Genomic DNA, 16,277 nt, shown 5'->3' with positions numbered 1-16,277 from the left:
GAGATATAAAAACAAATGTCAAGCCCATATGATGCACCCCTCCATTGTCATTAATTCTCTCTGAAATTGATATTAAATTGTTTAGAACGAATAGAGAGCTGTTTTTTACTTCACCATATTCATTATAGTTTGTTTTGAAATGTATAAATAGATATTTATCTTTAGTTTCATTCTTCGTGATTGGGTTTTTCTCTTCTGAGAAATTAATGGAATTTTTTAACTATTTATAGTTTAGTTAGAAAGTGTTATTTTTTAACAATCTGTTTTAATACCTAATTAAAATGCATATTTGAAAGGAATATTAATGGTTTTGTGTAGGATGAATATAGTGTGATAAAACTAACACTAAAGTATATTCTAGAGTAAGTCTGGAATTATTTGTTTATGTATAACATGTTATACATTTGTTATCTGTTTTTAAGAAAAGTAAAGTGTAAACACAAAAAAATGAAAGAAACTGTTAAAATAATAATAATAAAAAAGTTTCACATGATCAACGAGAGCTAACTGCATCATGAGATTTGCAATTTTATTGGTTGTTTATGCTAAGTTCTCCAACTGAGGTTATTTGCCTATCATATACTAAGATAAGGTTTAGAGGGAATTGTAAAGTAATGAAATTAAAAGTAAGTAGATGTGAAAAAGGTTAAATAACTGAGGTTTTTATAGTGAATAACTGATTGTAACTTGTGGTCACTCTGGAAACAAATGTACATCGATTTCTCTTTTAATTGCTCTGCCCTAACACTAACTACAAGCTAAATACAGGGTGTTCGGAAAGTCACTGTGCACTTATATATTTATTAACAGACATGTTTAAATATAGAATACAGGAGGTATATATGAATGACAATTATAAACAATGTTGAAGGTGGCTTCAATTGGCATCAATACAGGCCTGAATCCTTCTTATTTTGTTTCTAAACACTGCTATCAGGTGCTGGCTTGAAATAGAGTGAATAAAATATGATTACAAAACTGCACAGTGACTTTCCGAACACCCTGTATAAAACTTTTGATATTGAGGTTATGCAAATGAAATTAACAACTATAAGATGAAAATTAATGATCATACATCTTAGTTGTGTTTTTAAAAAGTGGTAAAATAGGTTTCAATATTCATCAGATAAAATGTAATCTAAATGTTGCAAGTTAAAGTGAGATATACAATGTATCATACAATGAGTACATTTTTACAGACTGTACTAAAAGAGGTTTGTCAGTATCGGGTGAACAAGGCTTCTGTCTATGAATCCTCTGGAAATTCTGCACAATATATCCCATGGACAGCCACCAGTGGTGGAAATGGAATGAGAGTTATCCTGATGAAACAGGTAAGAATGAATGGTTTATTAATCTTAAATTCATATTTTAGTAACAATGGAAGAAATACCCTAGTTTTTAAAGTTATTAAAGACAAAGCACTATCACAGTTTATTAATTTTTTAAAACAAAAATTGTCATATATAAATTAGTGATTGTGACATATTTATGTATGTTAGTATTACTTAATTCACAATTTTAAAGTATTTGAGTCATGCCAGGATTTACCTCATTTTCAACAGTGATTAAACAACATTCTCTTCCACCAGCACTCTCTGACTGCTGAACATGCTGTCCCACTAGCTGAAGATACACAGTCACGTGGTGCCATCTACCAGCAGCTACTTGATATAGCTGATATAATACTAGATGGTTACAAGTGTCAGTTAAAGTCTCTGGATAAACACACTGAACGATACGAAACTGTGGAACAAAAGTATACACAGGACAGACACAAACTAATTCTTCCCTTATGTAAGTATATATCAAGATACCTTGTGCAGTTTAATAACTCAAAAATGCACAAATACAAAAACAGTAATTCCTTCTTGTGCACTTACAAACTGAATTATTTTGTCATTTTGTGCTCATATAGTCCTTCCTTTATATAAATACTAAAATATCCTTTATACCCTTTGGTTTTTTTCCCTCAGTACAGAGAAAATACCCAAACTGCATGAAACGTAAGATAACTTACAAATATCTTATTTGATTTAAAGTTCATATAATTTGATTTTAGTTTATGATAATTTCTTATTTGGTTTGTTCGTTTTTTTTTTTACAGTATTTTGAAGAAACATTAAAAAATACACCATTCTGTTTTAAAATGTAATTTTTTGATATTCATGACAGAGTTCCATTTTATATATCAACCATCTTCAAAATTATTTTCAGAAATAAGTATCAGCAATACATAGACCAGAATCTGTTTTCAGAATTTGAGGTTAACTTCAATATTTTTAATGATTCATTTATATTTAGTTCATGTTTCCCATTGGAATATTTAGCCAGTTTTAACATTTTTTACTTTTAACTCGGAGAAAGACCATTACTCTCCTTCTGTCCAGCTATAATAACCATTACATTTACCTGCCTTTCATTTAAAATATTTCGGACTTCACGCTGTGTTTATGTTCTGTTCTAATGTTAACTGTATTGCAGGCAATACCGAATTAATGTGTGTTGAAATCTTTGTTAATATGTCACTGCCACTTTAATTAACTGCATTACATGCAGGGTTAATTTTTATATCTGATATGCATATGTAGCTTGCTTTGACCTGAAAATATTAACCTTGAGCATTTTAAGATGTCAAATTTTTTCTGTATTGCATTTACTTTGTTTTTGTCCATAACCTTTATAGCACTAAAAAGTTATGGTTTTCTGAAAGTAAATTTGCACATGTGTGTGAAGCCTAACATGTTTTATGTGATTCATAAGTACTGATGTTTTTTTTTATTCAAATATTTTAAGTTTCCAAGTTTTTATGATGAACATGTCAGTATCAGACAAATGATCTAAAAATGTTTTATTTTCTTGTATATTATTGGAGAAATGTTAGAGTAATATTTCAGTTAAAAGAGAAAGGCTTATTACTATTTTTTAGCAGAAACACTTTTATCAATTAAATTTTGTAAATATACAGTTTTTTTTCCCATTTATTTCTAGTGAAAATGGGTCAGTATGAACGAGCAGCATCTTTAGCTGAGAAATACTGTGATTTTGGTATTCTTGTTCAACTTTGTGAGGATACCAATAACCAAGAAAAGCTTCAGAGATACATGCATCAATTTGTTGACCAGGTTATTGAAGTTTTAATATTTAGGTTTATTTTGAAAAGATTCTTATTAACCACAGTCTTTTATATGACTTGGACATGCAATTCCAGCCTTGATGAAGAATTTTATTTACTTTTAAATTTGGACTTTGTAAATTTTAAATCTCCTCTGAACATATTTAAAAATAATGTTAATTTCTTATGAGAATTTGAACAAGTTAAAATTCACTCCGATTTCATTCTAATATTCTTCTAAATACAGAAGTATTTCTGTCTGATATTTCAACATATATTTGCTCTTATTCAATTATTTGTTATGATTAATTATTCTTGATTGTTATTTTTTTTCAGGGCTTTTCGGACTTTGCTTTCAAGTGGTATCTTGATAAAGGTATCTTGCACTTATTTTAAATTTGTCACACCTTGGTATTTATAGGTTGTTTAAGTAATGTTAATATTCTTAATATATTAAAACCTGTATTCTGTGTCTTCATTTTTTTTACAGACATTTCCTTCGATAAAGTTCTTGGTTGAGAAACCTTTTTTTACACTAGATATATTTAGAACATTTATTCAGAAGTGTTATAAGATCTCTACTTAACCAGGTAAAAGAGGAAAGTTGTTCTCTCAACTTGGAAGTCATTCTGATGACTTGGCAAAATTTCTGCAAGGCCACAACACACTCAGCTGGCTTCATCATGTCACTACTGGTCATTTTAGTTCTGCTCAGAAAATCCTGATGGCATTAGCCTCTGAAGAAGTCCACTATTTGTCAAAGAAAAAGGCAAGAGACATATGCAAATTATTTTTTAAAATCTTTCCCAAAATTATATTATTGTTATTGTGTTGTTTTTAAGGAGGGCATTCCATATTGTAGAGTTTGGTTTTAATAATACAGAAGCATCAATCATTGCAATCATGTTGTTGTTTTTTTTTTTTTCATGTAGCAGCCATTACAAATATTTAGTTAGCTTGTGAAATATATCAAAAAATGTTTATAAATGTTGCTTTAGCAGTTATGTGTAACTTTAACATTGTCCCTTTATATATCGTCTTTATTTAGCTTTCTCATAACTGTTGCTACTTTTTGCTCGTAACCTAATCACCTAGTTAAACGTCTGTAATGTATTAACATTCCAATGAGAGGTACTTGGTAGCTACTGTAAAACAATGTATAATAAAAACATAATCTGTCATTTTAAAAATATTTCACTCTTGAATGTGTAATTATGTATAGATTTCACCAATTTAATGTTTTCTTTATCTGTGTCAAATAACATTTGGTTTGAAGGATTCTGCACACAAACCTTAATTAAATAAAACAACCATAGTGTATGCATACAGTGCAGGAAAATAACTTACTAATGTTTCAGTAGTGTAATAGAACACTCAGATACACTTAATGTAAACTGGAATGGAAAAGTTTGTCAGGAGTTTTTTAATGTAACTTGATTAAAATGCAAGGTGTTTAAACGTATGTTGCTTTGTAACATTTAAGTTATTATTGGTTGATATTTTGTTCTTAAAGCAACATAATATTGTACTGCAAGTAAAACTTAGATGTAGATAATTTTCTCTTTTTTTTTGTATACAGACTTTCCTTAGTCTGAGTAAGCTTGCATCCTTAACCAGTGATGAATCTTTTGAAACTGTTGATGCTACTGTTGAGGGTAAGTGTTTAAGATGTTTTTATTATACATTGGAATTGTGTTATTAAAACAATAAATATAAAGTGCTAATTTCAATATATTTAATGACAGATGCAACAAACATTCCTATGTGATACATTGGTCAGCAAAACATCTTTTCTTCAGTGTGGATTCCTGTACATGGTGAGGGGACCTCCCAGAGAAAGTTCTGTACTTTCAGTTTACCTCAGATCTAAACATCCACCCATGTGTTTACCATGCATGAAGACACACGAAAGGAAGGAGAGTATCCTGGTAGTTTAGGGTTCTAATAATAGATAGGCAGCCTTGGGGTGGCCCTCCAGGGTTATTCAGCTGGTCCACTTGGGCTAGGATCAACCAAGTATCAGTGCTGGGCATTCTCAACAGGTGTTGTGGACATTATCTGATGTTGATATTTGGGCATAGTGCTCATGAAACCTTGGCATTGCTGCAGTGTCCTTGTTTGGCACTGTAGTGTATCTCCTCATAGGGGTCCATGGTGGGTGAGGTCAGTTGGCACTGAAATATTCTTTCTTTATTATGGATCCCCCAAATAAAAATTTAAATAAAATAGTGAAAAAAAATAGTCCATAGGCAAATGACCACGTCTTGAAGATTCTGAGCAGCAATCTTCAACATCTGTAACACTTCTACCTCATTTTCTTACATTACATTCTCTTTCAGACAAATCTTTAGAACAAATGTCTCTCTTTTTCATTTAGAAGACCTTGCTTGCTCTCTAAGTCAGTCAAAAAACTTTGCTCTGGTGACATATTGGTGGAAACATCCACACCTAAACACAGTGAACTCCTCTTGCTTTTGAAAGTCATCGGGGATATATCTATTGAGGTTACTTCATGTGCTACTTTGAATTCATCACAGAGTTATTGTTGAGAGGGATTTGAAGAACATCCCAGAGTCAGATCCTTACTGGTTTCTCCACCCAAGGAGTTTACAGTGAGGTGTATCTCTTTTCACAAAAACCAGAATTATGATGCCAACCAATGTCCTAATTTTGACGTTTATATTGCCACGTCCACCTGCCATCATCAAGGCAGGTTATATTAATTGCAAGGTACGACCATATATGCTGAACCCTCTCAGATGTTTCCAATGTCAGCAGTTCAGTCACTCTAAGACATCATGTCGTGGTTCCTTGTGCTAGGTTTGGTGGCAAGGACCATGATCCATATGAGTGTGAAACAGACTCTCACTGCATTAATTGTAAAGACTCGCCTATCCTGCTTTTGTTCTTGCTCTAAGTGGGTGGAACAAAAAGAGGTACAGCTTTTCAAGAAGGTTCAAAACATTTCTTACCCTGAGGCTCAAAAGTTACTGTCCACCACTTCACCTCGGATGTATACTGCTGCATTTCATTCCACAACTAAAGTGGGAGTGCAGGCAGCTCTCTCTGTGCATCCAAAATAATTGTTCTCAAACTATATGAAAAGTCTTTTAACTTCCATGGTTAAGAAAGTTAATGAATGAACGTCAATACCCATCTCTGTCCCTAACTTTCATTTCAGCAGACCCCCAGATCCACTTCCTATGGTTCTGGGTACAGGTACATCTTCTTTTTTTGGCCCTGAGATGCAAAATGATCATTCATTCACATCCTCATTTGCTGGAATCTTCTTTCAATGACAGACACCTGCCCAATTGTACCAGGATAGGATACATGGAGGTTGATAGACCTCCTTTGAATAAAGAAAAGGATGTGCTCAAAAATAAAAGGGCTCTTCACCAAATTTACCTGCAGATAAATAAAAATGGTCACTTTTATACAATGGAAATGTTGAGGTTTACGTTCTAATCTGGATAATATCAAAGCACTGATTTGATTCTTACTATCCTATATGTCCTTCTTCACAGGAAACATTTCTGAAACCTGCTGATAGTCATCTTTCAGCAGTTTTCATTGTACAGAAATAAGAGGTTGTATGAGGGAGGGGTGGCACTATTGGTAAATCATCATGTGCCCATCCTTTCTTTGCCACTCGACATATCCTTGGAGGCTGTAGCCATCTGCGTTTTCTTGGGTTGCACCATCACTGTTTATTCTCTCTACCTGTCTCCTGAAGTGACCTATGATCAGTCAGACCTTGATGCTCTCATTGAACAGTTGGCATCTCCCTTTTTGATCGTGGGTGACTTTAAAGGACATAATCCCCTCTTGAGGGGTGCTGATATTGCTGGGAGGGGTTGCTCCTTAGAGCATATACTTTTCTGATGGATCTCAAACTGGCCCTTCTTCAGTCTGGCAGTACACTGGTTGGACCTGCATCATCTATCTCCTGCTTCTCTTCCTATCCTTCTGATTGTTTTTAACCAGATCTGGCAGGAGAATGTTTTCCTGATGCCTGGTGCCAGGCTATTGTCCTCCATTTCTCTAAGCCTGGGAAGGATCCCAAGATTTCTTCAAACTACTATCCAATTGCTTTAACGAACTGTCTCTGAAAGACCTTTGAGAGATGGTTAATGCTCGTCTTGTTTGATTCCAAGGAATCAAACAATCTCCTCTCATCCACCCAGTGTGGGTTCAGATAACAATGATTCACCATGGACCACCTGATTTGACTAGAAACATCAATCAGAGAAGCCTTTCTCAAATTACATCTTATATCAAGGTTCTTTGACCTGGAGAAGGCTTATGATACCACATGGAGATGTAGCATTTTGCAAGACTTCCACTTATGTGGGTTATGTGGTCATTTGTCCTTTTTTTAATTTTTTAATGAACAGGCAATTCCTAGTTTTTGTGGGTTTGACACTTTCCTACAGGAACTTGGAGTAACTCAGGGTTGTTTTGAGTGTCACACTTGCAGTATAAAGATTAATGCCATCACTGAACAACTCTCTCTTACTGTTCCAAATGGACTTTATGTTGACAACTTTCACATCTAATATCAGTCATCGAACATGAGGTATATTGAGCAGCAGCTACAGACTGCCCTCAATTGTCTACTGAAGTGGACCACAGCAAACGGTTTTAACTTCTCTCTCTAAAACCGTTTGCATGCACTTTTGCTGCCAACAGGATATTCACCCCAATCCTGAACTCCGTGTCAGTGAAGTTGTGCTACCTTTTATTCCTGAGGCAAAGTTCTTGGTGCTTATCTTTGACTGTAAACTGACTTTTATACAACACATCAAGCAGCTATGAGTCAAATGTACAAGAACATTGAACATCCTGTGTTCTGTCTTCCACCACTTGGGGAGTGGATCGATGTTCTGTGCTAAAGATGTATGGTGTTCTTATTTGATCAAAACTGGACTATGGGTCTCTGGTCTATGGCTCTGCCAGGACCTCAGCCTTGAAGATCTTGGACCCCATTCATCATCATGGACTTCAACTCTGCACTGGGGCTTTCCCCATTCCAGAGCTTGTACATAGTCTCATGAACTTCCTCTACAACTTTGCTGTTTGTAACTTTTTTTACTGTATGATTTGAAACTTCGATTATTATTTACCACAGCATCCCACCTGGTATTTTGTTTTCCTTCATCAGTGGGCCATGCTTTTTCAGAAATGCCATTGTTCCTTTTGGCCTTTGAATCCAAGTGCACTTGGATGAATTGGATCTGTCCATGGATAAAATTGTTGTATCCATTGGTCAGCCCATCCCATCATAGCTTAGTACCATCCCCAAATGTGACCTTTTTTTAAGTCATCTGAGAAAAGCAGATACTCCCAATTTGAAGTACAGTCTTTTATTTGCTGAACATCTTTCGAACCATCCCTCCATTCCCATTCATACAAATGGTTTGAAATCAGGTGACTCTGTGGGCTCTGTCATGGTTTGTTATAGTTCAGTGGTTGTGCACAGAATCCCCTCTACATTTTGTGTTCACTGCTGAACTGTATGCCATTTCTCTTGCCCTGAATCTCATAGAAACTAAGCAGCACTTGAATTTCACTATTTATACTGACTTGCTTAGTTCTCTACTGGCCCTGAAATCACTTCACATTAGCTCTCACCCTGTTCTTCCCAATATTCAAAACCAACTGGCCCATTTCTTTTTAACATCTACTTCTCTCCATTTCTTCTGGATACCAGGCTACGTTGGTATTCTTGGGAATGAGCTTACCGACACCACAGCTAAATCTGTCCACTTTGGTTCTATCACTGCTGTACCTGTTCCATAATGGACTATGATCCTATATTCAAGGCTCAGCCCATTGGCAGTTGACTTGGAGGGAGCAACGTGAAAATGTTTTCCAAATAAAACCTCTATTGGACTAGCCATCTTGTTTCTTTAAGGATCAGAATTAGGAAGTTGTCTTAACTAGATTGTGCATTGGTCACAGTTTTTTAACTCATCATTTTCTTATATCTGGGACTGATGCATTAATGTGTGGCTTGTATGACACTTGGGTAACAATAAGCCACGTTTTAATGTCTTGCCATTGTTACAACTCTCAACAACTGCAACATTTTAGATGTGTTTTGTCCCAAGCTTTATTTGTAAGATTGAACAGTATCATTGGTGATAGTGACACTGTCCAACTTAAAAATGTTTAAGTTTTTAAAGGCCATTGACCTTTTTAACATTGTTTTAGTTTTTAATTCATATTAGACCTTTTTAATATAATTTCTTTTTACAACTTGAAGTACAACTGGTTCAATATGGCCATAATGTCAAATAACTCAACCAGGACCTGAATTTCCAACCTCAGGTCACTAGCACTGATGTTTGAACTTACCAGTTAGTCATCCTGGTGAGTTACAATAATTAAAATTATGCTACAGAAAGTCCTTTACACCTTGTATTACTGTAGTTTCTTTCTTATTGCTGTAAACTAGATATAAAAACTGATTTTAATGCTATTTAAGTTTTTAATAATTTTACTTTACTTTTAACTTTGCACCATAAAATGCCAAACCAGCCAACAAAACATCTTTATTCATAGACAGGAAAATGAAGAATGAGGTATTTCTACACCATATCCATCATGGATATTATGAAACTTCATAGTCTATAGAAATGAATCCAAATCTTTAAGTTCCCATATTTTAACTGTAAAGATTAACTTGTTAATCTCATATTTTTGTCCTTAGATTTGAACAGTCAACTTGATTTGGTGCTTTATCAGGAGACTCTGCCAGGTTGTGTTTTAGAGGTGAGGACCTTGTAAAGTTCTAGACACAAGTAGAATCTGTATTAGAATATTAGTGTTACATACACATAATTTAAAAAAGACAAACTTATTTTGATGTAAAGAGAAATGGTAGTTTATTTAAAAGTAACAATGAATAAATTATACTTGTTTTATAGGCATATGGGATAGACCCCGACACAATGAGAGTTCTAACTCCGGAAGAATTAATAAAAGTAAGTATTGGTTTCCAGTACATATTGAAAATATATATAAAAAATCAGAATGATGTACCTATTAATGTTGCACTTATTATTATTATTATTATTATAAGGTACTGTTAGAGATGGGTGAATTTTTTAATAAGGTTACTTACGAGAGAAACTTGTTACATTTTTGTTTAGTAATTAAACTTGAGCAAAACGTTTAATAAAATATTTCACTTTAAAACTTCATCAGTATTTGATTTGAAATGATTAAATCATTTTTGTGAAATATTTCAACTGATTAATGTGTAGAAATAATTAAACTCAACAGTTTATGTATATTTGTATTCAAGTGGATTGTTGAAGGACCATTCATAAATCCCTTCTGTTAAATGTGGCAAACAGTTCCTATTTTAAAGCTACTGAGTTAGAAAACATGTTTTTGCAGATGTACATCAGTGAAGATAACACGTCAGCTAATGAATATGACTTCAAGAAGGCTCTCGACCTCCTGGAGTTCATGAAGAAGGTAACTTCTTTTTTTTTTACTTGGTCACAGTTGATTTTATTTATATTTTACGTGTGTTAAATGAATTAATACGTAAATGTTATATTCTCTAATTTTTTTTTTTTTTTCAATTTTCGGTTAGGGTACAATGTTTGAAGTAATAAAAGTGGGTAAATGTATATTATATATACATCCTATTTCCTTCAATGCTTTATGTTCCTGTGTAAATGTCTCGGTTTTGTTGGGAATACCTAGTATTTGATTTAGTGTACATTGTATTTAGAAGTGTTGAGGACTGTGGTGGATGACAAAAGAACTGATCAATTGTGAATGAGGAAATAGTGTATAATGAATTATTTATTGTGTGATAAAGTTGTTCTTGATTGAAAGGTACATTATTAGTTATAGAAATTTGCTGTATTGACTCGGTTCCTAATCTTGTTAACTCTGTAACCTTGATTTCAGCCTCCAGGGGATGAAGAGGTAGAAGCCTTACGACTACAGATCTGGAGTCAGGCTATATTACGAGATAGGTAAGAATCTTACTTTTGGAAGCCTCATTAGCTGTGGCACTAGTACTGCTTTGAGATTTTTTATGTATTCCAATATTAAGCATCAATGAAAATATTAAACTTGTGCTGTTGTTGTTTTAAAGATGAATGCAGTAATTTGCTTTTTTGAAATCAATATGTTAAAGTAGTTATAAAATTAGTATTCTTCTGGTATTTACAACTTTGAGAGAAATTTATTTGGAAACCTTATTAATGGAATACTTAGATAATTAAACTATGGCTGTTTTTTTTGTAAAAATTCACTGTTAAATTATTTATTACAGAAATTGCTATTTTATTGTTTATTGAAATTTTTAATAAAAGGAAATTAATTAACTAGATATCTGTAGTAAATGTTTAAATATTTTGAAGGTATAGTGAATTATGATGTAATATTTCTTAAAAATTGATTAATTGAAATTATAATTTAGTTATAAAATTAATCAACTTGTCAAAATTACTGTTTTAGATTACTGCTACATTTATTTCAACTATCCAAATCTGATGCAAGAATAATAGATTAGCTGGATATAGTCCAACAGTTATAAAATGTACAGTTTTACACTTGTGCTTTGTTAGAATTTTCTCAAGTTGTGCATCACAATCAGTCATTAGGTTTCTTGATACTGTTATTAAGGCTACATTAAGAGGTTCTCCCCTGCATCATTATTTATATTTATAAATATTATAAGAGAACAAAACTGTGCATTGTAACATAGCTAACGACACATTTATTGTATTTCTGTGATGATGAGAAAACCAACTTGTAGAGAGAAATATATATGTTAAGAAAAAAATTTCTCATTTTTTAACAAGTGATTTTTGATTTAACCAGAAAAAATTAAAGTGGTTTCCTAACTGGGCAGGACCCACACCAAATTCCAAGAAGCTGAGTAAATTACAGGGTTAGGTAGAGTGAGCCCTGCCACAAATTTTACTGCAATTTGAAAGATTCAAGGCTGTATAGGCAAAGAGTTATTTAATATCTAAGTTGAGCAGTTTTGGGTGATTTGTATACAAATGTTCTGGTTAAATCAGATCCGGTTTGAAGGTTAGATCAGAGCCTGTAGGCCCTTGAATTAATCTGTTCATAATTTTCAGTAAAATATAGTTAAAATGTAATGGTGTCCATAACATTTTCTTTGTTTTACTTTCACATCGGGATACAAGTTATGTCTCATAACTATATAATTTTAATGTTACATTTGTAAACTTAGTCACTGTTGTAACTCTGGAATCTTGGAATCACTGTTTTGAAAAGTTTAGTAAGACTACTTTTATAGCTGTTAAGCCTCAAAGTTCACACATAACTGCTACTCTTTTGTATAGTTGGGAAGATCTAGACACTGATAATCCACTAGAAGCTATCAAAGATACTATTTTCTTCAGGACAATTGAACTAGCTTTCACACAAGGTAACGACAGTTTTGAATGATGTGAAATTAATTTAACATTTCATCTTCTTATGATGAAAATTTGTTAAATCTACAAGAAACATTCTGTGAGAGAGAGACTTGGTTGTCAACCTTGTTTTTTAAAGTGTGGATTTTATAGTTATGAAATAGATGTTATCGCTAATATAATTTTCACAAAATCTTTTCTTTGTTCAAGGTTTGCTGAAATATGAAGGGTAAATAAAATTGACTAAAATAACTTGCAGGTAATAAACACCATGAACAGTTGTTACTTTTGAATGCATACTTCAAATTAAGAAGCTGAGAAAATCATCTTTTTTATAATAAAATGATTGATGTTTGTAATTCCTCTAAATGTTTACTGTGATGTAAACTTGTTTTTATTTTAAGGCAGAACAGTTTGCTTTCATTTAAAACTCTAACAGACGTTTTCTTTAAATTTCCACTGCAACTGTGGTTTAAAAAAAATTCATTTGTTTTAATTTTACAGGTGTGAAACTTCAGGAGTTTCTTCCACCAGTGGAAGATCTTATTAATGAACCAGAACTATCTTTTTACGCTGCTAACCCAAGTTTTTCTTACCTAATTCAAGCTGGATATGAACACCTTAATCGGTTAATTCACTAATATTTGGTATAAATTTCGTAGTTACATTAATGTTTTTTTTAAGATTGTATATAGAATGTTATTAAGACTGAAATAAAGTTTAGCCCTCGAGCTTTTTAAAGTGATGCAAGTATTTATTTTTGCATGTGTGTACAAAAATTCCAAACTTTGTACTTATGACTAACTATGAAAAACAAACCACATTACATTTTTGAATATAAATGAAGTTAACTGTGTTGCAAATGATTGTTTTTCAAATCTACCTACTTAATTTTATGTTACTCTGTAGTTGACAAATGAATGCATTGTGCAGGTACTTAAAGTTCCTTCTATTTAATAATATAATATGTATTGATATTTCAAGGAGAAATAACATCAGTAGCTTCCTTCACATTTTGTTGTTTATCAAACGTATTTTTAAGTATATTTTTTTATCCAAGACTAGCTTGTCATTTATTGTTCTTGGTGCAACATGTTTTTCTACGTTTTCTCAAAATAATGCACAACCTTACATTTGTTTAATTCAATGGGAAACTTTATTTTTAAGATTTATCTTTCAAACTTACAACTTCTAATATCTACCACAATCAAATATAGAAAATATCTGTACAGTTATTGACTGTGTAATATTTAGAAATATAACATGAAGAAGACTATTTCATCAGTCATATATCTGTGACCGGATACTATTGAAACTTCTTAGCTAGCAAAAATATGAAAATCAATAAACTGACAAATAACTATTGTTTCTCAGCTATAGAACAACTATGAAAAATGTATTAAGGGGCTAAACATCTATTCAAGAAATTAACTACATGTTAATTAAATGTAAATATCACATTTTCTATTCTTTCAGAATATTTCATATATGTTGAAGGTCAACGTTTGTTTAAAAAACCCTGACAGTTTTTGTTTCATGTAGCTATATTTTAACCATTTTTGTATTTTCCGAAATTACAGCATTGTTATTGAAAGTGTTTGTCCTTGGTGTTATAATTTTAGCTTTTAATGTTTTTTACAGGCTTGAAAGTATTGTGTAATTAGTAAAATGTGGGTTAATAAGCACAAAACTTTTAATGTGTTAGAATTTATGGTATATGTAACAGAATTTTAACACTTACTAGTGAATGTCATATTCCTTACATTAATGTTCTTTGACTGAATTAGTTGAGTAAAGTTTGTGACATTATTTATAGAGATTATGAAATTATGCAACATATTAGCTCTCCACAAATCCAAATGTTGCATGCCAAAAGTGTATACTGTGCATAATTAGCCCTCCACTATCAAGTAATATTTAATAAAGACGTATTACTTCGATGTGTTCTCTAACACTTCAACTGAAAAGTAAGATATTAATTCATTTCTATCATTGTATATGGAAAATTAAAAGCATATTAGCACATATTACTTTGGAAGACTGCTAAGTTACTATATAAAACTGTAAATATAGCTGTAACAGATTGTTATATGAAGTTACACCATCCACATTTTTAAAAACAAATTGTCTTTAACAGTGTATGATTAAATATGGATAACTTGCTCTGGACAGTATACAGAGATTTCCATACATGGGATAATTGTAAGATGTCGGTGTGACAAGTTACTTTTGACATGTCTGTATATGGCGAGAACAACAACTATTTACACCTTGATTATAAACAGCTTTGAGACTATAATAAATCAAACTAGACCATGTACAATCTATACTACATCACTGAGTATTCATTAGTACATTGTTATGTTTTCAGAGAAAATTCTATAAAATATTGCAGTTAAAGTCGTATTAGTCGGTAGCATTCAATTATATGATATGTTATTTGCTATCTATATTTAATCTAAATTCCTGGAACTAGTGTCTTCTGCAGGTTGTTACAGGAGTTAGATGCTGTAAACTTGACTATTTTTGTGTTAAAATTTAATGTACAACACCTAACCATTTGGTTCTTTTATCAAGCTGTGTGCCCATGTACATTAATCTGAAACAAGGGAAAATTTTAAAAACTCTGTACTACTTTCAGTCAACTAATGTTTGAACTACCCTGACCAGTGTTGAGTTGGTCACTACAAAAAAAAAATGTCCATGGATGACACGTGTGTATAAGGAAGAACAGAAAATATAGTCGTTGTACTATGTTTTAGGCCCACTGTTTACCATAAATTAGATCTTGTGCTGGAAAGCATGATTTAAAAAAATTCATTTTCACAGAAATATTTCCTCGAAAACAACAACAGCTAAAAATTGTGTAAAACTAAATGAAAACTGTTTTATAAAATAACTTTAATGTCAATAAATAGAATTTGTATGCCAGAAAATGCCCTCATTTGACGAATAACTCAAAGGAAGATTTCTTTATTGAAATGTTCTGTAAGTCAAATATTGTGTGCAATAATATGATTGTTTAATCCAAAAATGTGTTTGTTTCTACATTTTTCACTTCAATGTTTTCCACATTGTTGCTAGTCTTTAGTAACGACACCACTGATTAATTTAATGAAATTATTCAGTCGCCCTGTCCCCTGCTGGGTGCAGATAGTTTATTTTATAGCTCTGTGTTAAAACGATAAACAGACTAAACAAATTATGCAAAAATACACCATTAGATCCGTATCTACATCATAACCTCTATCGTCGATTGTTTATGAAAACTTTTTATAATAACCTATTTTAGTAACTTAAGGGTTGGTATTAATAAAATTAATTGAATCTTATAGCTATAACTCTAAGTTCGCTTATAAGACAAAAGCTGGAGAAAAAATAGATGAAACACTGAGGGTTATAATTAACCTGAAACTAAAACTTCGTAACGAACGACTGTTTCAAATGATAAACATAAACTTAGGTTTTCTCCTACATTACAATCTGGTGCCCAAGGTGCTAAAATTGTGTATTTAACAATTTATAAACGCATCTTGACACAGTATGCCTAAGTTAAGTCTATGTGTATGTATATATGACTCGTCCGATGGCTTTTCTTGAGATCTGCCGTATTTATCGGAACTGCAGTAAAATGAAATATTTTATTTATAATGTCTCTAGTATATTATTTGAAACTAAAAACGTTAAAAATAAATGTGTTAAAAACCTAAGCCATCTATCAGTGTCTAACGATAGTTTAAGTA

The 16,277-nt window shown here is 32.2% G+C and overlaps 1 protein-coding gene across 2 annotated transcripts in view; it reads left to right on the top strand.

Annotated features, from left to right (window-relative positions):
• Nup133 (nuclear pore complex protein Nup133) overlaps positions 1-13,276 on the top strand; it is a 60,230-nt gene extending 46,954 nt beyond the window's left edge. For both annotated transcript variants that reach the window (XM_076460457.1, XM_076460446.1), the window contains exons 22-33: positions 1,200-1,334; positions 1,593-1,797; positions 2,992-3,125; positions 3,452-3,491; positions 3,706-3,884; positions 4,695-4,770; positions 9,831-9,892; positions 10,048-10,104; positions 10,523-10,603; positions 11,048-11,115; positions 12,463-12,548; positions 13,039-13,276. In XM_076460457.1, coding sequence (XP_076316572.1) covers positions 1,200-1,334; positions 1,593-1,797; positions 2,992-3,125; positions 3,452-3,491; positions 3,706-3,884; positions 4,695-4,770; positions 9,831-9,892; positions 10,048-10,104; positions 10,523-10,603; positions 11,048-11,115; positions 12,463-12,548; positions 13,039-13,175 — 1,260 coding nt within the window. In that variant the 3' untranslated portion in view covers positions 13,176-13,276. The remainder of the gene's footprint in view (positions 1-1,199; positions 1,335-1,592; positions 1,798-2,991; positions 3,126-3,451; positions 3,492-3,705; positions 3,885-4,694; positions 4,771-9,830; positions 9,893-10,047; positions 10,105-10,522; positions 10,604-11,047; positions 11,116-12,462; positions 12,549-13,038) is intronic.
• Positions 13,277-16,277: the final 3,001 nt, after the last annotated feature.

Source organism: Tachypleus tridentatus, chromosome 1 (assembly GCF_004210375.1).
Source record: "Tachypleus tridentatus isolate NWPU-2018 chromosome 1, ASM421037v1, whole genome shotgun sequence".
Taxonomy (NCBI): Eukaryota; Metazoa; Arthropoda; class Merostomata; order Xiphosura; family Limulidae; genus Tachypleus; species Tachypleus tridentatus.
The sequence above is the reverse complement of the archived record's forward strand: the minus strand, read 5'-3'. Positions and strand labels throughout refer to the sequence as shown.